The sequence below is a fragment of the Xiphophorus couchianus genome, unplaced genomic scaffold, assembly GCF_001444195.1.
Source record: "Xiphophorus couchianus unplaced genomic scaffold, X_couchianus-1.0 Scaffold1000102, whole genome shotgun sequence".
Taxonomy (NCBI): domain Eukaryota; kingdom Metazoa; phylum Chordata; class Actinopteri; order Cyprinodontiformes; family Poeciliidae; genus Xiphophorus; species Xiphophorus couchianus.
The window spans coordinates 1,553,307-1,580,263 of NW_020963015.1; the positions used below are offsets into that span (position 1 = coordinate 1,553,307).

Sequence of the window (26,957 nt, forward strand, 5' to 3'; positions counted from 1 at the left end):
GAGATGGCGTCCTCAGTGGAGCGGTTTCAGCGGTAGGCAAACTGGAACGGGTCGAATGTGGAGGGGAGTCTGGAGACGATGTGTTCTTTTACCAGCCTTTCAAAGCACTTCATCATGATGGGAGTCAGTGCCGCAGGCCGGTAATCGTTGAAAGAGGTGACTTGAGGTTTCTTTGGCACCGGAATGATGGAGGCAGTTTTGAGACAGGCTGGCACTGTGGCTTGGTCCAGTGAGGTGTTAAAAATGTCTGTTAGGACACCAGCCAGCTGACCTGCGCATTCCCTGAACACCCGCCCAGGTATGTTGTCGGGGCCTGGGGCCTTCCGTGGGTTGACTCTTTTCAGAGTCTTCAACACATCGGCTGTGTCCAGGCAGAGTGCCTCCTCTTCCTGGTGGGGAACAGTTTTCTTTGCCGGAGTACTGTTCAGTGCCTCGAACCTCCCAAAGAAGTTATTGAGTCCATTGAGAAAGTCAGCATCAATTTCACCCACTGGGGGGGAGGATGGATTGTAATCTGTGATCGCCTTTATGCCTTGCCACATACTCCTGGTGTTGCTGGTGTCGTGGAAGAACTCCTGTATTTTCCGACTGTGGGTTCGCTTTGCTAACCTGATAGCACGGTTCAAGTTGGCTCTCGCTGTCCTCAGTGCCTCCTTGTCGCCAGACTTGAAGGCTGAGTTCAGTGCTTTTAGCATTTCCCGTACCTCCTTAGTCATCCAGGGTTTTTGGTTGGCCCGGGTGATAATGTTCTTAGTGATGCTGACGTCCTCTGTGCACTTGTTGATGTAGGCTGACACAGTCATGGCGTACTCATCGATGTTGATCTGGTCGTTGTAAGTGGCTGCTGCCTTGAACATCTCCCAGTCAGAGCACTCAAAACAGTCCTGAAGTGCCTCCATGGCCCCCTCAGTCCACACTCTCACCTGCTTCACTGTAGGTTTTGTTCTGATCAGCAGGGACTTGTATGCAGGAATTAGCATAACAGATAGGTGGTCTGAAGAGCCAAGGTGGGGGCGGGGGGGCTGCTCTGAATGCTTCTTTGATGTTGGTGTAGGCCAAGTCTAGAGTATTCACTCCCCTGGTTGGAAAATCCACATATTGGTTGAAGTGAGGGAGAACAGACTTCATGTTGGCCTGGTTAAAATCCCCAGCAATGATGAAAACGCCTTCTGTGTGTGAGGATTGCAACTCACTGATGGTCCGGTAGAGAACACTCATAGCCTCTTTAGTGTTAGCACTGGGGGGCACATACACAGCAGTGATGCTAACAACAGTAAACTCCCTGGGCAGGTAGAATGGTCTGCAGTTAACAGTCAGAAGCTCGATGTCCGGGGAGCAGTAACTGGCGACAGTCATGGCATTTTTACACCAGTTGTTGTTGATGTAAATACACAGCCCCCCTCCTCGGGTTTTACCGCTGAGAGCGCTGCTCCTGTCTGCGCGGAATGTAGCGAGCCCCTCCAGGCTAACAACGTTGTCCGGTATGGACGAGTTGAGCCATGTCTCCGTCAGAATGAGAGCGCAGCAGTTCCTCAGCTCTCTCTTTGAAGACAGTACTAGTTGCAGATGGTCTATTTTGTTGTCCAGAGAGCGAACGTTGGAGAGGAAGATGGACGGAAGCGGCGATCTGTGGGGGTTAGCGTTTAGCTTAGCTGTTAGTCCACTTCGACAGCCGCGCTTCCGCTGCCGGTCGCACCGCCTTCGCTTTCTCCTCCTCCGGCTAGTGCTGCTAGGCGAGTCCGCTGCGCCGTGGGCCGCTGGGTCTTGCCTCCGTAGCACTCCGAGATCACGTAAACACTCCAGAGTAGTCGTATTTATGAGTCCGAAATCACTTGATGATCGTAATTCCAGCAGACGCTGGCGATCATATACTAACTTACTGAGTGGATGCAAAGTTTGTAGCGTTTTAGGCGGCGTATTTTGCTCAAATACTGGCAAGTTGTCGAGAGCCCATGCAGCCACAGCCATTTTGGGCGCCGCCATCTTGTATCCAATAGCCCAGACATTGAACTTCTGGCTGTGGGAATGCGGCCGTGTTATTTACCGAGGGAGTTTACGTCCGCCATTTTGATCGCTGTTTACATTCCCCCATCAGCTGATGCAGCGGTGGCCTGTGACGTCATCAGCTCTGCCACAGCCAAACTCCAGACTCAACACCCGGACGTTGTTATTGTGTCTTGTCTCTTGTCTTGTCTCTATGCTGTAACTGCGAAGTAATTTCCCTGCTGGGAGGAATAAAGTACTTCTATTCTATTCTATTTAACAGAGCTGCAGAAGATCTTTCCTTCCAACAGCCATCACCATCTACAATAACTCTGAAGAATTAATGAGTTACACAAATATTAAATGTCCCTTTGGGATTAATAAAGTGGTTTTGAATCAGGACTGAATTTGAAAAAAACTGCAAGGAACAAGTGTGAATAGTAATCTAAACTTTAGTGAAGTTTCACAAATCAGAAAAAGGTTTCACAAATCCCAAACATGGATTAAATTATTCTGCTATTAGAGCAGAATAATCCAGTCCAGATTTGAAGAGTCCAGGTGTTGTAGTTTTTAAACTAGAGTCGATTAAAGATGAGGAAGGTAGTGAAAAATTAGGTGGAATCGCCCTTTAGCCATTTCCTGAATCGGAAACCAACTTCCGCTTGGTCAAAGAAAGTTTCTTTTATTGAAACCGCAGGATGAGCTCAGTTTAATTCTTCGCAGTCCACATTGGTTCTGCAGCGAACTGCGCATGTTACGGTCTAATTAACTTCTGCACCGTCATTTATTTTCTCAAGATAAACTGTTCAGACTATAAATGGATTAACGCAACGTTGAAAACTATTTTTTTCTGTTTTGTATGCACTGGAGTCTGGAATTAAAGGCTCCATTTCAACCAAAGGTTTTTAATGCGCTTCCTAACCAGACGCTCGAAAGCGTCCGGTCCAGAACTGTCCAACACGCCGTCAGCTCTGCTCAGAGAGACGCATTCAGTTCAGAGTCCATGAGGTGATATTCAGAAAGGATGTTTTATTGATAGATTTTAGTTGCCTCTGCAATGAACTCCTTGTAAAGTCTATAATGTCTGCCCATGTTGCTCCAGTCAGGGTGTTAATCAGGCTTCACATTTTCCCATCGTTTAAAAAACAACTGGTCAAATACTTAACGTGACTTCGGCTTTTAGGGGACAATGATGATGATACATTCTTATAAATATTTCCAAAAAAGTATTATATGACTGGTTAAGATCATTAACATGAACATTTGGCCAATTATAGTTTAATAATTAGTTTAATAATTCTGCTTTCATTTCTTCCACAGCTTCATGTGATTTTATTCCAACTAAATTAGTAATTTGCTTTGTGATAATTAAACTGATTATTAATATCAAACATAGTAAACATGGCAAATGATCAACAATCCACTTTTTGTTTTCACATTGAACTAAAAATATTATCAGTCAATGACACTGTTATTCATGTAGGTATTAATATTAATGGACAGAAACCTAAACCAAACACAGTTTTATAAATTCTGTCGTTTTGGTATTCTCGTTATATTTCAGCAAACGAATGTGAAAATCTCCACAAATAAAAGTAACATTTTCATTGAGCCTATCATAATATTTTCTTACTAAACTCGTCTATGGAAGAGTCAGGAGTTTGATAAGCATGACTAATTAAAATATGTCCCTCAGTTATCAACAGAAAATATCATTTTAGTAACAACCGTCCATCTCAGTCCAGCCTAACGAGCAGTGAAGCATCGTTAAGCTGTTCTGACTGAACATCTGATCCATCGTCATCATCCTCACATTGTTACCACATTAAGTTCTCATCAGATTTCTGAAGGTGGCTTTTTAGAAAAGTTGCTGTGTCTGCTCCTACTATTAAAGTGAATTAAAAAGACATTAATACTGTCTTCACAATAATATTCACTGTTTATGACTGACCCTGGTCTCTGGGTCTATATCAGCTTCTATATCATAACATCTATGATCTTTAAGATCAAAACTCTTTGATTGAATTCTTTGACTCTTGACTAAATGATATGTTGTTCACCTCCATCAGTATGTTCAGAACCAAAAGACAACCCTGTAATGTTGGGTTCAAGTTAATGTTGTTCTGTTCATCTATATTTCTCCATCTCAACAAGATTTCTAATAGTTCGCGCCTTGGCTTCTCAGGAGAACCGTTAAGTTTTATCAGTGTCTTACAGCTCCTGGTCCATGTGGCCTGTATTCAGTAAGCAAAGGTGTTCATTCACTAACACATGATTTAGTTTTTTTACAACATTTAGCAGTTCAGTTTTGTGTTTTGTACTCACAAATCGAAGGTACTTGGTCTTTTCTTCCTTTTATCTGGATTTGTATTTGGTTTTTGCGGCATGCTGTACAACAAGTCATACTGTACTTGTTATACAAGTTATGCTGCTTGTCATGCTGTATAACTTACTGGTCAGTAAGTAATTTTACTTATTGACCAGTAAAATCCCTTTGCTGCTGAAGAACGTGATGACTTGCTGCTCAAGAGAACGAAGTTCTTCTGGTTTTGCATCTTTACGTTGTCCTGCGTATGTGCGTCGTTGTCTTGAGTCCAGATACGTTCTCCTTTCTTGCAGACGGTTCCAGGTCCTCCACCCTTTTTTCTAACTCTTTTATCTTCTGGTCCTTTTCTTTGATAGTTTGTCTCAGTTGTGCATCAGGCTTGTTTGTTGCTGCACCACCTTACTCAGTTCTTCTGACATGACATTTGATGACAGCTTGAGTTCTTCCATATCTTTTGCTAAACTTGGAGCTATTTTCTTCCTAGAGCAGACTGAGTTGGACCAGAACCAGATTTTGGGTTCTAGTGACTGTCCTCCATCTTCTGCCCCTGCAGCACGCTGTCAACCACATGAAGGTGGCCTTCATGCCCCCAGTGGAGGACATTGGCCCTGACCCGCTCTTTGTCCAGTTTGCGTTTTCTGTCAGTGACCCGCACGGCGGTACCGTCTCTGGCCTAGTCTTCAATATCACAGTGACCCCCGTGGACAACCTTCCACCTGAGGTCAGAGATCGCCCTAGCTGCTCTGAGTGGATGGAGGTTGTGTTTCTGTGGATGTTCTGGTTCACCCTGTCGTCTCTCAGGCCTTCACCAACCTGCTGCGAGTGGAGGAGGGCGGCGCGGCCTTTGTCACGGAGGAGCACCTCCTGGTCCAGGACCGGGACAGTCCTGAAGAGGAGTTGAGGGTGGAGGTGCAGAAGATGGCACGGCACGGCTGGTTGGAGCTGCAGGGTGGGGTTCTGCTGCAGGGAGGCGAGTTCAGGCTCCCTGACCTGAGAGGACTGCAGCTCAGGTGAGACTCGCCTTCATCCAGGTCTCTGGTTCTTCCTGGTTTATCACCCAGCCTCCAGCTCAGCAGAGCTTTGATTCAAGTTCATTTATCAATGCTTGAAAATGTTAGTTTGGTTCTGACCCAAAGTGGTGGGAAGTCAGGCACCTTGTGGGCTCAGATGGTTTATCCATAGATAAAGTCTTGAGGAAGATGAGGATGTTGTCTTCTCCAGAGTAGGAGGTCTTTGTGTTCTGCTGGCTGTTCTCTCCTGAAGGTGAGGATGATGCTGGTTGTAGGAGTTTGTCCCGCAGTTGGGACGTTTCTGAATCAAAACCCACTCCACCGACCTCTGTTGTGTCCTTGGGAAAACTCTTCACCCAGCTTGCTTGGTGGTGGTGAGCAGAGGGCCCGGTGCCGTGGTGCAAAGTCCAGTCCTGTATGTTCAGCCCAGCAGGAGGTCTCCTCAAGGTTTCCTCCTGTCACATTAGCACCAAACGTTTCTGTCCAGAACGTTCTCCTAAAGGACATGTTTCTCTCCGACTCCTGCAGCTGTGGCTCTGTTCTGTGTTTTCTAAGCTCTCTCTGCCTACATCTCAGGTACATCCACGACGACTCGGAGACCAGAGGAGACGAGGTGGGTCTGAAGGTGACCGACGGTCAGAACTCCAAGGTCGTTGTGCTACAAGTTCAGGTGAGTCTGTAAGTAGCGACATCATCCAATAGCACCAGTAGACGGGTCAGGCTGGAAGAGTTATGGATGATCTTCCATCCCCTCCACCTGTTGGAATCCATAAGTTTCACAAAGCTAAACCTTGGTTCAACCGGGTTACAGAGCGGGTCCAGGGTTCTACTGGGTCATCCAAGCGTCTACCTGCCTTTTCTTTAGGTGCGACCGATGAACGACGAGCCCCCCCGGCTGGGTGGGGGCCTGCGGACATCCCTGAGCTGCGAGGAGGGGGGGCGGGTCCAGGTGACGGCGGACTTCTTGTCGGCCACGGACCAGGATGGCGACGACTCCAGGCTGACTTACATGCTGGCCCGGAGTCCTGGCCGGGGGGAGCTGCAGAGAGCCGGCGGAAAGACGGACAAGTTCTCCCAGCAGGACCTGCTGCAGGGACACGTCTACTATGTCCACTCAGGTGAGTCCGTGCTGCGTTCAGGGCCCGCAGGTCTTTAGACCTGGCTGAGAACACCGCTCTGTGTTCAGGTGCAGAGATCGGACCCGGGCCGGTGTTTGACACGGTCACCCTCATCATCTCTGACGGAGAGGCCGGAGTGATGGATGACTGTTGCCATGGAGACGTCCCGCCCCCACCTGTCCCTCTGCACGGCACGCTTCCTGTTTATGACCTGAACATCACGGTTCTTCCTGTGAACAACAAGGTTCCTGAAGTCACTCTGGGTAAGACCATTAGGAACCAAAGGGTGGGTCCGGTTCTGGTGAGCAGAGAACTCGGACCGACTTGGATCAGCTCAGAGTGTTCTGATAAACACCTGAGTCCAGATTCCCTGAGAGAGGTTCTGGTGAGTTCTGACCAGCTCCATGACAGATTTGTGCCTCTGCATCGCAACGTTAGTTCTGCTTTCCCAGGTCGCTACAGAGACGTTTGAATTCATCCGACCAGCAGAGAGGAACAAAAACAGATTGTTTTTCAGCTTGCTTGGTGAACATGGTCATATTTCTGCCTTTCCTAACGTGGTCAGCATGGATGCGGCCTCGGAGATCAAGGGAGCGAAGGGGGCGGGGCTAACAATCAATTGGGAAACGCTAGGCTCTCGGTCTGTGTTTTTTCAGGCAGTTCGTTTTATCGTTTGAAATGAAAAATGAAACAATGAACCGAGTCGTCATTTGATTTTAGTTTAATAAACAAAAAACGAAGAAATGAACTGCCTGAAAATACACGGGCCACACCAGATCCCTTCAGAGGCAACACGCAGGGACGGGGCCGGCCCCTGAACTGCTCCAGGTCTGGTCTCTCAGGGACTAAGCTCGGTTAATAAGGACCAATCAGAGCCCAGATCAGGGACCACCTGGCTGTTCTACATCATCCTGTCTCCAGGTCAGTCCTTGCTGCTGGTGGATGAAGGCTCCAGGGCCTGTCTGTGTGGGGGGGTTCTCGGGGCCTCAGACCCAGACAGCCTCCCCCAGGACCTGACCTTTCACCTGGAGGCTCCGCCCCTTCACGGCTTCCTGGAGAACGTGCTGCCGATGCCAGGCTCAGAGAAGAGCGGCGTAGGAATACCCATTGGTCCGTATGTCTGGTTCTGGTTCCTGACCCAACCCAGACTCTCTGGTTCTGGATCCTGACCCGACTGTCTTCTCCCAGAATCCTTCAGCCTGACCCACCTGACTTTGGGCTTCATCAGGTACGTCCAATCAGAGCACAGAGGGGTGGAGCCAACGGCGGACCAGATGTCCATCAGAGTGAGTGACGGCACATTTAGCTCCACCCCCGTCCCTTTCTACATCATCATCAACCCGACCAATGACGAGCCGCCTTCCCTGCTGCTCGCCAACTTTACCGTGCGTCTGATCGAAGATGTAACCATGGTAACATGAAACAGGTGAGTGACTCCTGCGGTTCCTCCCGCAGGTGAAGGAAGGCGGGGTTAAGGAGCTGACTCCGCCCACTCTGGACGCCTGTGACCTGGACGTCCCGGCCGACCTCCTCACCTTCCATGTGGAGCGCCCCCCAAGTCACGGCCAGCTGGTCCACAACACGCAGGGCGGGGCAGGCGCCCGGGTCATGACCTTCACCCTTCAGGAGCTGCGTCAAGGTGAGGAGGCCGACGGGCCGGGTCCCAGGTCCTGGGGTCCGATTCTACAGACAGAACCGCTGTTTTGGGTCTGTATCCTCCCTGCAGGCATGACGGTGCTGTACGTACACGACGACTCGGATACCCTGGAGGACGGCGTCCTGCTGCAGCTGAGCGACGGCGTCCACTCGGTGGGGGGGTCCGCCCGGGTCACGGTGCTGCCGGTCAACGACAACATGCCACACCTGGTCAGGTACGCACAGGGGACTGGAGAATGTAGCTTCATTTCTGATTACTACTTAAAAAAGTAAATTACTTAACTGATTACTAGATTACAAGTTACTTTATTAGTTACATTCAGCAAACGCTGCCTCAGCGGGGGGGGGGGGGGGTTAGAAGACTTATTATTACTGCTACCATTACTACTAGTATTAGTACCATTACTATTAATACTGTTACTATTATTATCCCTCAGTGAAGAATTGTCCTCCACCGTTTTTATGAATTGTCAGCAAAAAGTTTACTTTAAAAAAAAAAGTAAATCAAGTCATCAGTGCACACACACGCACCCACATGCACACACACACACACGTGTGGTTTAAAGCTTAAACACATCAAAGCTGTAAATCTGACCCTGAGGTCAGAGGTCAGAGTTTGTCCTCCAGTTTTTCATGATCCTTTTTAATAACAAAGATGAGACGCATTTAATCTGAGAGCCGAACCAGAAGCTGTTGTCCTGCTGGAAGGACGTTACCATGGAAACACTTTTTTAGACCATCTGGTCCTCAGCAGCAGGAAGACCTGAACGTCAGGGACGGAAAAATGTCTGAAGGACGTTCCTCTGGGGACAGAGGGCGGACGTCCTGAGAGACCAGGGACACGGAGAGGACACGGATCTGATTCCTGAGCGGCTCACAGTCCAGATGTCTGACTGCTGGACTTTTGGAATCTCAGTCTCAGAATGATCCAGGTTAAAGTCTGGGGTCAAAGGTCTCCCAGCCGGGTCGGGCCCTGCTGACCTGATCACCTGTGGAGAGGAACGTTACCTGACCTTTGTTTGCTGCAGGTCTAGATGAAGCCTTTAGGGGGCAGTGAGGAGGGGGCAGTGAGGAGGGGGCAGTGAGGAGGGGGCAGTGAGGAGGGGGCAGTGGCCTCCAGTCAGGCAGAAGAACACGGCGCCTTGGCAGCTGCTGCTTCCTGGTTTCCTGCAGGATGAGCTGCAGCTTCTCCTGCGTGGATTTTATTTCCGAGTGAAGAAGCAAACAGATGGTTCCTGATGTCAGAACCCCCCAAACCCCCGGCACCAGCAGCACCTCTGCTTCCTGCCATCCCGCTACAGCTACCAGCAACACTGGATCCAGAACCAGGTCCAACAAATGGTCCAGTACCTGGTCCAGAAGTACCAAAACGGTCAGATATCTGAAGTCTTTAGCCACATAGAAATCCTGAAAATGTTTCAGAAACCTTCAGAAATCAGAAATATTTAGAAAAATAAAAAACCTTTTGAACCAGTTCAGCTCGGTCCAAATAAGAGACTCCATTGTGTGGCAGGTTGGCGTCCTCAGCCCGGATCTCACTGCGGCCGAGCTGCAGGCCGAGAGCGCAGCCGAGTCACCAGGAACGCCCGGCCAGTTTCTTTTAGCTTTTATCAGCTTCCATCTTTAAAGCCGTAAACAGAGCGCTACGGCGGCCATCTTTACCTCCGTAAACAACGCTTCTGGGCGATGGCTGAGCGCTCCGGATTTCCAATGGTTTAATGAACAACGCCACATACTGGGAGGGACGTAAGCTTTCCTCCTGCCAGTGCAAAAGCAGGTTCAGCTCCCGCAGAGGCTGGGTTCCTCAGACTGAACTCTGACCTCACGGCCTGTCGCCATCGACCGGCTCCACTGTCACCCCTCAGCCGCCCCACATCCCCAGGCTGGCTGTCGCAGCCAAACCTTTTAAACCCAACTGCAGCCACAGTGGTGTTCATCACGGGGAACACTCCAGGTATTCAGACAAATACCCAGAGAGATATACTGGACCGCTCAGACCAATGAGCTGAACAAGTACTGGTTCTGGTTCTGCTGGATAGAACTGATGGTTTTAGGAGCGTCTGACTGTCAACAGGTTGGTTGTGTTAGTAGCTGGTTCCAGATGAGGTTTTATTGCAGGTCCAGGCAGTCTAGACCAAACCGGTTCCTGTTGTTGCAGGAACACCGGACTGGACCTGGACTCTGGGGAGCGCAGAGTGATCTCCGGTGCGGTTCTGGAAGCTGCCGATCTGGACACACCTGCTCACCAGGTGTTCTACTTCATCAACACGGCACCAAGATTTGGAAAACTTCTGCTGAAGGTGACGAGTGTCTCTGTTGTCCAATAGCTGGTGTTTCAGTCTTACTCTGCATGGTTTCCAGGTTCTGTCTGCTTCGTCTGACCCAAATGGACCCGTGCTGAACGGCGCGGCGTTAAGAGTTGATGAGTCAAACTCAGATCTGGACGCCGTCCCACCGCTCAGCTTCTGCCTCTGTTTCTGCAGACAGAGTCCAGCTGGACGGACCTTGAAGCAGGTCAGAACTTCACTCAGGAACAGGTGGAGATGAACCGGGTGTGGTACCATCACAGAACCAGCAGCGTCGGGTTCAGAGGTCAAGACAGCTTCCGCTTCATCTTGAGCGACGAGGACAATAAGTCTCCAACTCAGAGCTTCCTGATCTCCATTCGCACGGTGGATTCAGGTCAGCCTAACTGAATCAGAACCAGAACTGACTCAGTTGATTCACAACACATCTTTAAAACAAACAGATCCAGTTTATGTGCAAAGACCCGGTTCTGCAGCCCCCTGGGTCAGTCGGGTCCTGCATTATTTAGCGCCTCCTTCCTGTCATTTTTACCAGTCGGGTGAACACGGTTCCGCCGGGCCCGGCCCTTCTGGCGCCGGGCCCGGCGGTCCTGGAGGAGCCAAGGTGAGAAACGGCGGGCCTCGTTAGCCGGTGAATAATTAACCGGGAGGAGGCGCAGCAGCTGCGGACCCGTCTCCTCTGGGTGCTGATCCGAAACACAAACACGGGTCGCTCCCAGAACCTGGCTGCCGGCACGCTGCTGAGCAAGGCAGGAGCTTCAGAGGCGCTCAGATCTGGGTCAGAACTTTTTAGACTGATGAATGGCTCAGGAAGTTGGATCCAGTTCTGGGCTTGATTCTGGTTCTGATCCACTTTTCCAACAAGGTGTTGTATGAAAATGTTTTATTTGTCATTGGAGTTTTTAGTTTTCTTGGTTGTTTCGACCCGTTAGAGACGTTTTGGTGTTTATCAGAACCTTTTTCTTCCTGACGTGGCGTTCTTATTGTGTTTAGTGTTTACAAGGTTGCTAAAGTAGTTCTGGTTCTGGTCGGTGTCAGTAGAAACGTGTTGACGGTCTTCCTCTGAATGCCTCCAGGTGAGATCGTCCTGCAGACCCGGCCCGTCCGCCTGCGGGAGGGGCAGCGGCTCGTCCTGAACACCGACGTCCTGATGGCGCTGGACTCGGCGGGCCGACCTGAGGACTTGGTGTTCGCCGTGTCCGGCCCGCCCCGACACGGCCTGATCCACGCCGCGCGCCGGCCCGGCCGCCCGCTGACCCGCTTCACCCAGCTGGACGTGGCGGCGCACCGAGTGTGCTACACCCACAGCAACGACCACGACTCAGACGCCGACTCGTTCAGGTGAGGCCACATACCTGGAGCGGGTTCTGGTTCTGATCGCACGTTTACACAAACACCTGAGCTGATCCAGAACCAATCAGAACCCATCCGAACCTCTCCGTCTCCACGTTTCTGTCCCCTGAAAACGGTGGCAGCGCATTTGGCCGAGGCCGGACCGAGCCTGGAGGCGGCCGCCTGCTTCTACGGCCAACTTGGCAGCAGCGGGTGGGGGAGGGGCCCGTCGGCGTGAGCAGGTCCGGGTTTGTCGCCCAGACCCGCGCCACCACTGCTTGGCTCCAGACGGCCGATCTCAGCCAACGCAGGCGAGCAGCCAGCCGGCCCAGTTCCTGTCACAATCCTGGCTGCGGCCGCTCACATCAAAACCGGGCCAGAACTTTACGCTTTCTGCCCGATCCACAGGACCGGGCCAGCACTTCACACATCCGACCCGATCCGCGGGGGACGGACCACACGCCGGGCTTCTGGTCCCTCTCGTGATCAGCTGCTGTGCCAAGACTGTTTCTACGTTCATGCTTACAGCAGAGATGCCCAAAGTGTGGCCCCAGGGCCATTGGTGACCCCTGAAATGACTTTGTGTGGCCCCTGTAAGAACAATAAAAGGTTGGCCCTCCCGCCGTCAAATCCTTCAGGAAGAGTTATTTTATTTTCAAACCAGAACATTTTCTCTTTCAGAGAAACTAACCAAACATTTTTCCTTCACTGGAATTTGATCGGAAATACGACTTGGACAAATACACACAGTGACCCGTCTGCAGGTCAGTTCAACGAGTCCCGGACCCCGCAGTGGGCCCAGTCCCGGCCGTTCTGGAATACCGAGTCAGGTCGTTAGCTGGTTCTGAGCTCAGCAGATTGTTTCGGGTCGCCTGACCATCAACACCCCGGGGCCTCGGTGTGTTCAAGTGACAGCAGATGATGAATGAGTGACCAGACGGCCGTCCCTGGGCAAACATGGCCGCCACCGCCAGATGCTGCTGTGCAGCGTGTGTGTATGAGTATATCATGTATGTGTGTGTGTGTGTGTGTGTGCTGCAGGGTAGGGGCAGATTGGCACGGCGCTGTAAGGGCAAACACACACCAGCCTGTACAGCTATTTTTATTTGGCCGTTCTTCTGAACCAGTCCTCATCATCCTTGTCTTACTGGGAGTTCACTCAGAACCAGAACCACAGACGTTGGGTCACAGCACAGATCAGCAGGGAGCCTTCTCCTAACGAGTCCTGACTAGAGAATCAAACCTGCAGCCAGCCATCAATGAGCGTTCATCCACCCAGCAGAGGGCGCTGCACATTACTGATTTATTTTCTCTCTGCAGCTTCGTCATCACCAACGGCGCCTCGTCCCGCGCCGGCACGCTCCTCTTCACCATCGAACGCAGCGACCGCATCCCTCCAACCCTCAGCAGCAACGCCGGCCTTCGTCTGCAGGACGGCTCCATCGCTGCCGTGACCCCCGACCTTCTGCGGCTCACCGACCCGGACACCGTTGCCTCCAACCTGACCTTCGTCGTCACGCTGCTGCCCAGGTACGGAAAGCTTCTGCTGAGGGGAGCGCCGATGCCTTCGCCACCCAGGTTCCTCCAGTCCGACATCGACCAGCTGGACCTGGCTTACCGGCACGTGCCGGGCAGCCCGGCGCGGCCGGACCGGTTCTGCTTCCTGCCAAGCGATGGAACCAACAAAGGCTACCTGGAGTTTGGTCAGCTGAAGGAGGAGCCTGCAGTGTTCAGCATCCAGGTGAGCAGCAACAGGTCAACCTGTAACGGTGCAGCTGGATCCAGCTCCTCCCCACAGGGCCCCATCAGCCTCATTGTACCGTGAGGTCCCGTCCGGATCGGACCTCACGGTTCCAACAGGCAGGTGAAGTCAGAACCGGACTGAAACTTGTCTGTGTGGATCTCTGCGTCCTGCAGGTCCAGCAGAAACGATCTAGAACCTCAGATGTAGAAATGTCTTCAAATGCAGATCCGATTCTAAGGAGCTCAGCTGCCAGGCCAGAACCTCCAGATGCTGAGCAGAACCTTTCCATCCCGAGTCCTTGAAAAGCTTGTCCTGCTTCTGCTGATTCAGAGAGCAGCGGCTGAGTCTGCAGCATGCGCTGATGGTGACACCTGGTGGTCAAAAAGTGGAGCTGCACCGTGAGGATTCTCCATCATGTCAGAACCCTCACAGAACCCTCACAGAACCTTTTGTTTTATCTCAACATGTGGTCGAATAAAATCAATATAAAGTTTGGATGTTTTTATCAGATTCTGTTTTTTAATTCTGGAGTTTTGTTGAAAAACGGATCCAGAAATCAGAAGAACTCAAGCTGATCTTTGCACTGGAGGCATGGAGTCCAGTCGGTGCTGGTCCCGGCCTTTTGGGTTCCTGGTTGACCCATGTCTCTTCTGGACCCAGGTGGAACAGGTGGACCGGGTCGCTCCCAGTCTGGACCGCCTGGACAATCCCAGTACCGTGACGGACCTCGGTGCCGGCCGCTACGGCATCTTCATCACCAGCAGACACCTGCGGGGCTCGGACCCGGACAGCCCAGCAGAACTCCTGGAGTTCTCCATTATCACGCCGCCTCAGTTTGGATCCTTGGAGAACGCAGCCACAGGTAGAACCAGTGGACGGTTCTGATCCGCAGCGGGTCAGAACTTCTTGTTCTGGTCTCGGTCTGTGTCACCGCCTGCCTTTAACTCAGTCAGCACCAGAACCTACTGGCCCCGGCGTTGGGCCCCGGGTTAACCCCTCCTCGTCCTGCAGGGTCCATCATCAGCCAACGTTTCACCCAGCGCGATCTGGACCGGCGCTCCGTCCTCTACGTCGTCCCGGTTGACGTGGACGTGACGACCGACGGGTTCTGGTTCCGACTCGTGGACCCGGCGGGAAACGAAGCTCCACCTCACAGGTAGGCGTCCGCTCGGGTCACGTGACTCGGCATCTGTTGGTTTGGGCCCCAGACTCCGGTTCTGGTTCTGGTCCTGCAGGCTGGAGCTGTTCTGGTCCCGGGTCCAGCTGTCAGCCAGCTGCTACAGAACCTGCAAGACTTCGGGAACTCTGCAGATCCAGATCCAACGTGGTGGGCAGAGCGCCGACCCGGCTTACGTTTCCATCCAGGTGAGTCCGGATTGGACCGAATCGGATCAAACTAATCAAACCAGAACTAGTCTGAGCAGATCAAAGGTTTACCCACAGAGGTCAGAACTTACCAGGTTCTACAGGGTCAACCCCACGGTCCAGTTCCACGTTTTCCCAACGTGTTGGACTGAACCCGGTTCTGACTGGCCCTTGAAACTCGGAGGCTCCAGTGGTTCAGATGATCCCAGTAGAACCAGTTGCTGGGCCATCTGGATCCAGCAGAGAAACTGGGAGCCTCTGGTTCTGGCAGCGATCCGCTGGTTTGATCCTTCAGGCTCTTCAAGAAGTTTAATCCTCCAGTTGATCCGCAGCAGAGTTCTGATGGAAACTGGATTGGATCAAAACTAATTTGAATGACGAACTGAACGATGCCGAAATGTTTGTGTCAGTCGAACTGAACGGAGCTTCGCTTGCTGCGCAGGTGGAGGAAGGATCGGCCAAAGCCGGCCGGGATTTCACCCACAGCTCAGCCGCTCTGATCCAGTTCGACACAGGTCAGGTCCGCTGCCGATTCTCCGTCTGATGGGGTCGGCTGCCGGTCTGATGCCTCACATCCTGTTGGCTCCAGGTGTGAACGTAAAAACCTGGAGCGTCTTCCCGTTGGATGACGGCCTGGAGGAGAACCACGAGGCCTTCAGCGTCGCTCTGAGGAACCCTCAGAACACCGTCATGGGTCAGAGAAACACTGCCGCCGTGGAGATCATCGACCCCCGCTCAGGTGAGAGAGACGCCGTTTCTGTTCTGTTCTGTTGAGCTGCAGGGGGCGCCGTCGGCCAGCAGGGGGCGCCGTCTTCAGTTAGTTACCTTTGGGGATGAACTGATGATGAAACAAGTGCTACAGTTTCAGGTGAAAGCTTCATCTCCTCTCTGAATTTGTTCCCTGATCTCCGTCTGCCAGGACGCTGCGATCCGGAAGACCTGAAGGTACTGTCTCCTCCTCTTCCTCCTCAACCTGAGGAAGAGGAGGATGAAGACCCAGTGACCAATATTGAGGCAGAGCTTCTTTGGGAGAAACACCCCCACCCTCCCAGAGGAGACGTCCCGGACCGCCGGCCCTCCCTGGACGAGGCGGAGCCACAGGACCAGGCGCTACCTGGAGACACCCACAGCTCAGAGGGCCGCCTGCAGGGAGCACGCACTGGGAGCACTGGGTTACAGAAGGTGGGTGTTGCCTGAAATGTCTGAACTCATCAGGAAGTCCAGATGTCCTTCAGTAGGACCAGGATCTGCTCCACAGTCAGGTGGTTTCAGAGACACGTCTGGTTCGAAGGGAGAAGGCTGGTTCTGATCCAGATGGCCGCTTCAGAAAACGTTGGTTCTGTCTTCCGGTTCCTTTCACCTACAGGTCCCTCTAAGGAGAATCTCAGACACAGAAGACTAGATTTTCAGCATTACTGGGTCAAAGATGAGGACAGTTACTTTGGGTCATGTTCTGGTTCTGGTTCTCTTGGGCCTCTGGTTCAGTTCTGGTTTGGGTCGGTTCAGGATTGAGTCACAGTAATACACAAATTAAAACTACTGAGATTAAGATGAAATGATGAAACCAAAACTACTAGAAGTAAAAACACTCAAAATAAATAAAAATAGAGCCAATAAATGATGCGGTGATGTCATAGTCCAGTATAAACTATGAATGCTTTAAACCATCACTGTCAGCGCTAAGCTGAACCAAGAGTTAGTCTAGACACATTGACAGACGGCAGGGTCTCCCCCAGTGTGTTAGAAGCCTGGCGGGCCACCAGGCTTTACTTGGGCCCCCACCAGGCTAAGCATTGCTTATTTATTTAACTCTTTATAAAATGTTTGCATTTTTAAGACTTCACAGATGGTGTTCAGCTGTTAATCTTTCAATCTTTCAATAACACATAATTATCAAGTAATATTTTTAAATTTCATGTCAGCTTTAAACATTTTTTAACTCAAAAACATGAGGAGCCGCTGGATGAACGACGGCCCTCGCAGCCAGCCGACGGGCTAAGCAGGTTTTCTGGGGGAAACCTTGCAGACGGAAGGTATTAAAAATCCTTTCACAAGAAAAAAAGACAAAACATTATCTCAGGGAAGTAATGTCCTTCTAAATCTTGACTGAAAAAGAAATTAATAACCCTTAAGGCTTATTAATCTATTTTCCAGTTGAGACCAAGTAGTTTGGATTGATGAACACAAAGAATCTGTTGTTTTGTTGTTTCATTTGAGTCAGAAACACTAAATGCTATTAGTTAGCTGGTAGCCGCATTTAGCTTTCTGTCGTTAGCTTTAAGAACCCAGGAGATTATGGGTGTATTTTCAGTTACTTTGTGGCATGAAATGAGGAAAAATACTATCGGCTAAACCTTAGCGGACTATCGGAGATTCCAACACTCCCTGAATAAGTTTACACAGTTTGAACTCTGTGGTTAGCTTTGGCTACAGAATGCACTGCTCCGTTTGGATGCAGATCTAAACACAATTAAAACGCACAATAACCCTAAGAATGATCATCCAAAGGCCTGTCGCGATAAACGATAAATCAATTAATCGTACGATAAATTAAAACTATCAACCTCATTTTAATTATCGGCTTTATCGTCTCTTCCGGCCTTTTTCTCTTTCTGTTAATGACACTGAATGAAAAAAGGCTCAACTCCGGTGCTCTCCACTGACCTCTGACCTCATTTCCTTAGTGTAAAGCCCAGTGCACACTACACCATCTTAGAGCTGTCGGCCGATTGTCGGCCCATTTTCAAACCCTGACAGGCCACACATTAGCCGACAGAAATCCTAGGTATAACGGTTCCATCGGGTTTGTTCCTGCCGTGTGGTGTCCAACAATGGGCACAAAATAATGGCTACAAGTCCAGTGAACTAATTTTAAAACCAGGCATTAATTAATGCTTTACTACAATCTACCTGCAATGCATGTGGCTAGTGTCAGCGTAAAGTCCTGACTGAATGAAAATCATTAGAACCTGTTTACGTCACGTTAACGAAGAACAGCTGAAAAGTTACCGGGTTTATCAACTGCGGTAGCAATTTAGCTCCAACTCCTCCTCTTGTCATTTCTATATTCTTTGCATGTTGAATAAACATTAAAGTTTAATTTATCTTTGGCAGGAAATCACATCCATTATTACGTCATTTCCATTAAATCAGTGTAAAAAGGTCTTCAAACAATATTATCATTTATTGCAATAATTTTTGAGACAATTAATCGCTTGGCAAAATTTGTTATCGTGACAGGCCTACTCATCCCACTAATAACCAGGAACCATTCCTACTTGTCAACCGTTCCGATGGGAACCGTTGTTTGGGCTGGCATTTGGCGGGAACAGACAGCCGACGGTGTGTTAGCAGCCGGGCTAGAAGCTAATAGCATCCAGCTGGTACTGCTGACCCCGGGTTTGTTTACCAGCAGAGGCTGGCGGGAAAAGCAGCTGCCTCCAGAATCTCCTCGGTTAGCAGCGGTTATGCATGGTTAGCATAGCTGAACTTTGGAAATAGATTAAAGTATGTGCATTATTATGCTACTTTAAGATTATTTCTATTATCTTGCAACAAGATTGAGAACCGCAAAATCCCTATGTTACACTGAGAGGTGTGGTGTGGAAGAAAAAACTCCTCAAAGTTGGCTGTAGCATAAACAAAGGTGGTTTATTAGGCCTCCTTCAGCACAGCATGTCTCACAGACAAGACAAAATGACATCTTCTCAAGCTTTCTCCCTCCTTTGGCTCAGCCAACAGTCCTCTTATATACTGTTGTCCCCACCTTCTCAATTAACTGCCCAGCCAATCAAAGTCCGGCAAACATAGGCCTTTCTATAAAAGAGCTGGGTTTGAGGCGGGCCTCCTCTTTGGTAGGTTCCAAGATGGCCGCTACAAAGACACACCCAAAAGGTAACAAACATTTCACAAACAAAAGGATCACATACACATTCTAGAATTTAAATGTTACAGAAAATATTATTGCTTCTTAACACCCTATATAATGGAGAAAAATACTACACAGCAATAAACATCAGTGTAGATGCTCACCAGCGTTATTAATTTCTAAACTGAACGGGATGTAACCATATCTTTAATATCCAAGTGATGTAAATAAGCCTCAATTCTGACTAAAAGTTAAGAACTATATATTCACCAAACAGTCTATGACCAGGGCTCATTAAGAGCAAATAGGAATCACTCAGAAATCAAAGTCTGAACGTTTTGCTTTGCGTCCTCGGATGCAGTAAACTCCTTTACTAAGTAAGTAAGTAAGTAAACTTTATTTCTATAGCGCTTTTCACAGACCAGGGTCACAAAGTGCTGCACAAAGTGTAAAAAATAATAATAATAATTAAAAGCAACATACAAAACAATAAAACACAGTATTAAGCTAAAAAGCAAGTTTAAAAAAGTGGGTCTTAAGTTGTTTCCTAAAAGTGTCTATACAATCCAGAGATCGAATGGTACAAGGTAGCTCATTCCAGAGGCGAGGCGCCACAGCTTTAAAAGATCTGTCTCCTCGAGTCTTAAAAAGGGTCCGAGGAACCATCAGCAAGTTCAGACTGGACGACCTGAGGCTCCTAGTCAAAACATAAGGCTGGATGAGGTTCTTAATATAGTCTGGCGCCTGTCCATGAAGAGCTCTAAAAGTCAGTACCAGGATTTTGTAGTGCATCCTGTAAGATACAGGCAGCCAGTGCAAACTTTTGAGGATGGGTGTAATATGTTCCCTCCTGTGAGTGCGAGTCAGCAGGCGTGCAGCAGAGTTTTGTACAACCTGCAGACCCGCAAACTCCCTCTTGTTAAGACATGTGAACAGACTGTTACAATAATCCAATCTCGATGAGACAAAAGCATGAACAATCATCTCAAGCTCACCATAAGTCACCATCTTACGAAGTTTAGAAATGTTCTGAATTTGGAAAAAGCAGTTCCTAACAAGCTGATTTATGTGCCGCTCCATAGACATCGCTCCATCCATGAAAACACCCAGGTTGCGCAGGTTGCTTTTAACTGTGCAGCTCAAGTTTCCGAGGTGCTGCTTAATTCCAGGCACAGCACCGCCAGGAGCAACAATCAAGGTCTCGGTCTTGTTGGAGTTCAATAACAGGCTGTTTTCAGTGAGCCATTTTGTCACTTCGGCCAAACAACTAGTGAGAGTGCAAAGTTTATGTAGCTCACTTGGCTTGAAAGAGCAGTACAGTTGCAGATCATCGGCGTACAGATGATAGGACACATCACTGAACTTCTGGATGACCCTGCTCAGAGGAAGTAGGTACAGCAGGAACAGAACAGGTCCCAAGACCGATCCCTGCGGCACACCCCACAAAAGCTCTGCAGAATCAGACACTGCATTTCCCACTGACACACTAAAAGTTCTGCCAACCAGGTAAGAGGTGAACCATTTCAAAACGCAACCCGACATTCCAACCAAATGTTGGAGCCTGTTTATCAGGATGCCATGGTCCACTGTATCAAACGCCGATGACAGATCCAACAAAACCAGCACAGAACATTTACCGGTGTCAGCTGCCATCATAATATCACTAAACACCTTCAACAGGGCTGTTTCAGTGGAGTGAAACTCACGATACCCAGATTGAAAAGTGTCATAAATGTCATTTACCTGCAAAAATGATCTAAGTTGGGTGCAGACCACCTTTTCCAGGACTTTGGCCAAGAAAGGGGTCTTGGATATTGGCCGGAAATTCTTGAGTTCGGAAGAGTCCAGTCCTGTTTTCTTTAACTGTGGCTCCACAATGGCATGTTTGAAAAGACAAGGAAACACACCACTAAGCAAAGACATGTTAAACATTTTAGCAATATAGGGCCCAATGGAGTCAAAAACCCTCACAAACAGTTTAAAAGAAAGAACATCTAAAGTACCAGAGGACGGTTTCATTTTTTTCATGATGGTTGAGATGTCTTTCACAGTGACAGGCTCAAATGAGGCCCAGCTCTGAGTGGGAGGTTCCAAATGCTGGGAACCATGGCAAGGAGGCAAGCTGTCTTTTATTACTTTGACCTTATCAATAAAGAAATCCAGGAACTCATCACAACTAGTTGTAGACTTACGAGGATTTACAGCAACAGGTGACACAAGAGAGCTGATAGTGTCGAAGAGCACTTTAGGATTTCTTTTATTTGAGGCAATCAGACAATTAAAATAACTTGCCCTGGCCTCGTCAATCCTCTTATTTATGAACAATATTAAGTCCTTTAAATGCAGCCTATGGACCTCCAATTTAGTAGACTTCCATAAACGTTCAGTCTGGCGGCATGTTCTCCTCACAGACATAATTTCATCATTTATCCAAGGACAGAAACTTTCCTGTGGTGCCTTCCTAGCCTTAACTGGCGCTACTTGATCCAAGATATCAGCACATTGGCTATTAAAACAATTCACAAAACAGTCAGTTTCAGTGAGATTATTAAGAAGAGAAGGATCAAGCTTATCGCAGAAAAGCATGGCTGTCGCCTCTGTGATGATTCTCCTCTTTGCCTTAGTAAATACAGGCCGAGGTTCAGATGGCACCATCAAGTCAAAGAAAACACAGTAATGGTCACTGAGAAGCACATCCTCCACACACACATTGGTAATTTGCAAGCCCAGTGCAAAAACCAGGTCTAACGTGTGACCCTTGTTGTGTGTGGGACCTGACACATACTGTGTAAAGTTGAGCGCCTCTGTCAGTGATATAAGATCTCTTGCTGGGATAGAAGTAACATCATCAATCTGCAAATTAAAATCACCCACAATCAAGACCTTTCCCAATCTAATTATAGAAGATAGAAAGTCAGCGAAATCCTGAAGAAAAGTCCCAGCAGGGCCAGGAGGACGATATATCAAAATAGTATAAAATGTATCTGAGGAACCAACTTCCATCATGAGGGTTTCAAAAGAGGTGGTGTGGCTTGTTTTAGACAGTCTGCATGTGGACCAGTCACGGTGCACAGCAGCCAGTCCTCCTCCACGGCGGCCGGAGCGAGGCTTACCTACTGCCAAGCAACCAGCAGGACAAAGCTCATTTAAATGGACAAATTCATTTTCCCTCTGCCACGTCTCTGTGAGGAAAAGGAAGTCCAAGTTTTTCCTAACAATGAGTTCATTAATGGAGAACGATTTATTTGAAATTGAACGTGCATTCAATAATCCAATCCGATTTTGCGATGACAAAGAAGTCAGATCAGAAGTCCAGTCGGCTTGGCACAGCGGGATAGGCTGAATACATCTCCCACGGTCACGTGACAAACAGCTGTACTGGCATGACCGATACTGCTCTCCTGATGTAAGCACGAAACGTTGAAATGAACCTGGGGCTCAGGCGGCTCGTCCATCGCGGGTCCAGCGATGTCCACGCCTAACTCCACAACCCGGAAGAGTGGCGAGATGGCGTAGATGGGGCAGCACCCCCAGCTGTAAGGCCGTGTACGAGCGGTACCTGACGCAGCCACCTGTAGCTCCGATTTACATGAACCGCACGCCGCACGCCACGCCTGATCCGACTCTATTACTCCACTGTAAGTAATGCGCAGCTGCGCTGGGTAGAAAAGTCCGTACCTGATCCCTTCCATGCCACGAAGTAGCCGCTTTACCTCATTGCAGGCTGCTGCAGCCCGGGCAACCTTAGCAGTGTGATCCGGAAAAATCGATATAGTTCCAGCTCCGACTTTAATCCGCTGGCGCTCCCTCGCACGACGTAAAATGTCCAGACAGTCACTGTGGTAATGAAGCCTGCACACAATTATTCGAGGTCGTTCGCCTGGTTTGGGCTGGAGAGAGCGATGAGACCGGTCCACCAGCGGTACCGGTCCACCAGCGGTAGTAGGTGAGCAGGAGTCAGCGCCCTCCTCCACACCGATGATCCTGATATTGTTGCGGCGCGATCTTGACTCTAAGTTCTCACACTTGTCTTCCAACATGGTGACCTTGGTGACCTTAGCCGTAAGCTGCTCCAGAGTAGTTTTCATACCGGTAATGTCATCAGTGCAACCCGTGAGCGCCTCCTCCACGTCCCCCACCGTGGCCGTTAGCTTAACCAGCTTAGCATCAGTAGCAGCATAGTCACTTGCTAGCTGCGTCTTCACGTACCTCAGCTTTAATGGATGACAGCGCGTCTCCAAGAACCTCTTGAAGCTCCTTCTTAATAATGCCGGCGATGTTTTCTTTCAAAGAGGACAGTAGTTGGAGCTTTAGGGTTCCGGGTTCATCTGAGTCGGAGCGGTTACAACACATGGGTCCCAGAAGCCGAGGCCTGTGAGCATGACTAGCTGCGTCTGAAAGGACCTTACCACACGGCCGCTTTTCATTGGCTGATGCCCATTCTACGTAGTAGCGTGGCCGTCTCACAAACACACTTAGCTTCCCGTTAGCCAAGTACAGCATAATGGCAGAACTGATACAACTTGTACACCTTGAAGCCTGTCTGCTACACAGTCTTACGTTAGCTAAACAGATCAATATGCAATGTGTCTGTATCTGACATACACTAAAGATTTTATTTTAGCAGAAAAGGCTTTGGACTAAACTGTTGCTCATGTTAGCCACGTTAGCACCAAGTACAGTGTATCAGGTCTAGGCACACTCAAACATTTCAACAAACCACAGGAATCACCCACTGGTTTCAAAACGATGAATGCCCGACTTACCCAGCCTGGCAAGACCAACAGACATCAGTGATCTTGTCCACAGCTATACTGATGTAGAGGGTGTGTGGATCTGCCGTTTTCCTCATGGAGCAAAAGCATTTTGCCGTGACATGAACAATGTTGGAGGCGTCGCGAGGCTCAAACACCTTGATCTCATCAACAAGGATGACATGAACTTGTTAGTTCCTCTGTCCATTGTAGCAACTGATATATTGTGAAAATGAAATGAGGCACTAATGGAGTCAGAAATTCACTGGAGAGAATCAGTCCAAGTGGAAGACGCCATGTTTACATAGAAACAACGCGCTGCCAGGTTTTGTTTGTGAGACTTGAGGTCACCTGGGATTTTCTAGGTCGGTTGTGGACGGAGCTTAGTAAGGTCCATTGTACAAGATTTTCCCCTTCCTGACATTGCCACATGGTGCAAAAATATATACACAAGACCAGAGATCTGCGAAAAAGTAGATAACAAAGACTTGGTTCACAATGAAAAGCACAGTTGAATTAGAATTTAAATTGGCAGGAGCTACAACCGCCCACCTGGAAAGAGAGCCCTGCTGCCCGGCAGAGCAAAGCGTCTCTGGAATCAGCGATCAGTCAAGCTGCTCTCTTGGAGTGCAGTAAGTAAAGTTTATTTATAAAGATTTTCACAGACATAAAATCACAAAGCGCTGTACAAAAGAAATCAACCTTAAAACCGTACAGAACAGTATCAGCAGTCTGGCTGATACTGTGGTGCAGGTGACTGGGAGCAAAAACCAGTTTCTGTCTTACTGGAGTTTAAAACCAGAGTTACTGGGAGACCATCACTGATCAGGACAACATGAGGACGTCCAACATGTCCAACATGTCCAACTGATGGAGAATAAATGAAAATACGCCTGAATGTCTTCGGTGTAAATGTGATCAGAGATATCTGAAAAGGACTGAATAATGGCAGCAAGTGGAATAATATAAAAAGAAAACCAAAGCGGACCCAAAACAGAGCCTTGTGGGACCCCACAAGTTAAGGGGGCGGAGTCAGACGAGAACCGGTCCGTCTAAATGCAGAATGTCCTGATAAACACGAGCTGAGCCAGAGATACCAGCCAGGACCTGGTGGACAGAGTCACAGAGATCTGCTGAAACCAGCACCGAGCATTTCCCTCATCAGCGCCACTAACGGGTCGTTATGGACCCTCACTAAGGCAGATTCAGTGGAAAGGTGTTTAGAAAGCCAGACTGAAGGATCAGAGATCTGAGACTCACTAAACCAGGATCTGAGTCGAGTTTCTACAACTTTTTAAAGTAATTTACTGAGAACAGGAAGCTTTAGGTGAGACCGCAGTCAGGAATAGGTTCCTTTAGAAGAGGGATCACTTCTGATTCTTTAAATCACGGTGGGACGGACCCTTGGATCATGGAGCTGCTAATTATTGACAAAACTGTTGGAGCTGTGGCAGTTAGAGCCTGGACAAGCAGAGAGGGGGGGAATATTTCCAATGAACAAGTAGAGAGTTTCATTTGACCAGTTAGTGAAGTCGAGTCAGTTATTGTAACTGGAACAAAAGGAGGAAACGAATCCGAACGCTGAGGCTCAGCAGAAAACACAGAGCAGCTCAGAGACGCTTCTCTTCTGTCCCGGTTGCCATGGCAGCAATCATGATGCTGCGTTTTGTTGTTGCCCAACAGCCCGCCCCTTCTCTCTCTACTCTCTCACTCTGCACTTTCTCTTCTGAGAGGTGAGATGTGCTACCAGCTCTCCACCTAACAAGTGTGTTGAGTTTCCTAAATCTGCTGGGATTTACCCAGCTGATGAGAGAAGTGCAATGTGAAGCCACAGGTTGTGGGCCAGACCGGTTGGTCCCCATGAGCAGGACAGTCTTCGGCTCCGTGGCCCCGGCTCTTCTTCAGCTGCAGAGTTCTTTGTCCATCTGGATCTTGGCTCGAAGCTGCCTGGAGGATCCAACCAAAGGTTCCTCTTTTGCTCCCACCTTTTATAGGGTTTATCCACCTTTTGGTGCGTTAGCATTGGCTAGCACTGTTGCTGTGCTTGTTTCATTGGCTGACTGCTCAGACAGATGATCTCATATCCATCACTGTCTTACAGACATTATGTCCTGATGTCTGTGCTGATGTCTCAGGGTTGATCAACCTCCTACATTTGTTGCCTGCACAACCTTTTCTCTGAAACGTTTACGCTGCTCAACACTCTGCTTCCATATAAGGTGTTGATCATCTCTGCTCTCCTGTTAGTTCCTCTTTTTCCCTTAACCTTTGACCTTTCACCTACCATCTACCTCCAACATATCAGTGATGTTTAATTGCAGTTACACCTTTTAAAGTTCAATGTCAAAATCACATTTATTTTCTTTAGCTTCTCTGATTTAGCATTCATTTATAATTTTATAACCATAACTTTACTCTTATAATCTTAATGTGTTATTACAGATGTTTTCTGAAAAGAAACCAAGAATAATCTATTATTGTAATTATTTGATACCAAAGTTACAGTTACTTGTTTTTCTTGTATTTCCACAAGTGTAAATGCAAATATTCCTACAAGTAAACCAATATTAATATAAGTATTTTACTTTGGGTTTTATTCAATTCATGCTTTGAAATAAGGAATAGTCTCAACTATTTTTATAAATCTTCAGGCTGGAAACCTACTTCCTGTCTCATGACTCTCTGTCTGACTGATTTCTTATGATTAGACAGAAAAAAGAAAAAGAATTAAAGCAAAGTCTGCAGGAGACAAAAACAACACAAGACCAGATTGATTTTATTGAAGTTTTAATTTACTGTTGGGTCTAGACGTCACTTGTGATTCATTTTAAAGATAACTGTATTTATTGTTACTGTTAAACTAAAATCTCCAGCATGGGGAAGTGGGACCATCTCGGGTTTTCTTGACAGTTTGGATCAGAAACTTGTGGCGTTTCCATTTCCTGGTCCTCTGGTGAACCATCGCCACGGAAAGAGACAGGAGTCAGCTGCTGAAGGTTAACGCAATGCATTGTGGGATCGATACATGGCTGGAGGTCCAACGGCGTCCAGCCATGTTTTGTTTTGGTTCTGGAGCGGTTCTACAGACTGGCTGTTCTCCCTTCCAGGTGTTGACCCTGCCCAGCCTGTGTCCTGAGGGCTGGACCGCCTACAGGGGACGCTGCCACATGGTGAGCCGGTCCGTAGCCAGCTGGGCCAGCGCCCACAGAACCTGCTCTCTGCTGTAAGTATAATCTGGTTCTGTTTGGGCCAACAGAACCGGCCTCTGGTTCTGATGGACCTCCTGCCCTCTGACCTCAGCAGGTGAAACGTGAACTCTGACCGAACTGTCTGCGGTGATGAGGGTCGAAGTTCAGCTTGGTTCTGTTGTCGTCAATAAGTTTATTGATCATTAGATTATTTAAATGTTTTTACTGATCAACTGGGAGGAGAAACCAGTCAGAGACGATACAGAGGCTCGGTTCTGACTTACCACGGTAACCTCGCACTCAGCCA

General features: G+C 48.8%; 1 protein-coding gene and 1 long non-coding RNA gene across 6 annotated transcripts in view; one reads left to right on the forward strand and one right to left on the reverse strand.

The window, feature by feature from the left end:
- Positions 1 to 26,957, forward strand: part of frem1b (Fras1 related extracellular matrix 1b) — a 43,926-nt gene that overhangs the window by 15,397 nt on the left and 1,572 nt on the right. For all 5 annotated transcript variants that reach the window (XM_028011819.1, XM_028011820.1, XM_028011818.1 and 2 more), the window contains 20 exons: positions 4,863 to 5,030; positions 5,111 to 5,319; positions 5,896 to 5,989; positions 6,185 to 6,437; positions 6,506 to 6,700; positions 7,359 to 7,547; positions 7,626 to 7,822; positions 7,893 to 8,076; positions 8,164 to 8,308; positions 10,252 to 10,393; positions 10,577 to 10,775; positions 11,476 to 11,740; positions 13,052 to 13,472; positions 14,136 to 14,337; positions 14,487 to 14,631; positions 14,711 to 14,840; positions 15,283 to 15,355; positions 15,430 to 15,579; positions 15,760 to 16,022; positions 26,570 to 26,685. In XM_028011819.1, the coding sequence (XP_027867620.1) occupies positions 4,863 to 5,030; positions 5,111 to 5,319; positions 5,896 to 5,989; positions 6,185 to 6,437; positions 6,506 to 6,700; positions 7,359 to 7,547; positions 7,626 to 7,822; positions 7,893 to 8,076; positions 8,164 to 8,308; positions 10,252 to 10,393; positions 10,577 to 10,775; positions 11,476 to 11,740; positions 13,052 to 13,472; positions 14,136 to 14,337; positions 14,487 to 14,631; positions 14,711 to 14,840; positions 15,283 to 15,355; positions 15,430 to 15,579; positions 15,760 to 16,022; positions 26,570 to 26,685 (3,740 nt within the window). The remainder of the gene's footprint in view (positions 1 to 4,862; positions 5,031 to 5,110; positions 5,320 to 5,895; positions 5,990 to 6,184; positions 6,438 to 6,505; positions 6,701 to 7,358; positions 7,548 to 7,625; positions 7,823 to 7,892; positions 8,077 to 8,163; positions 8,309 to 10,251; positions 10,394 to 10,576; positions 10,776 to 11,475; positions 11,741 to 13,051; positions 13,473 to 14,135; positions 14,338 to 14,486; positions 14,632 to 14,710; positions 14,841 to 15,282; positions 15,356 to 15,429; positions 15,580 to 15,759; positions 16,023 to 26,569; positions 26,686 to 26,957) is intronic.
- On the reverse strand, positions 1,598 to 26,895 carry LOC114141436 (uncharacterized). Its single transcript, XR_003594832.1, has 4 exons — positions 26,885 to 26,895; positions 13,737 to 13,745; positions 10,111 to 10,124; positions 1,598 to 1,983 (listed from the first exon to the last, which is right to left on the reverse strand). It is a non-coding gene; the product is annotated as an uncharacterized LOC114141436 (long non-coding RNA).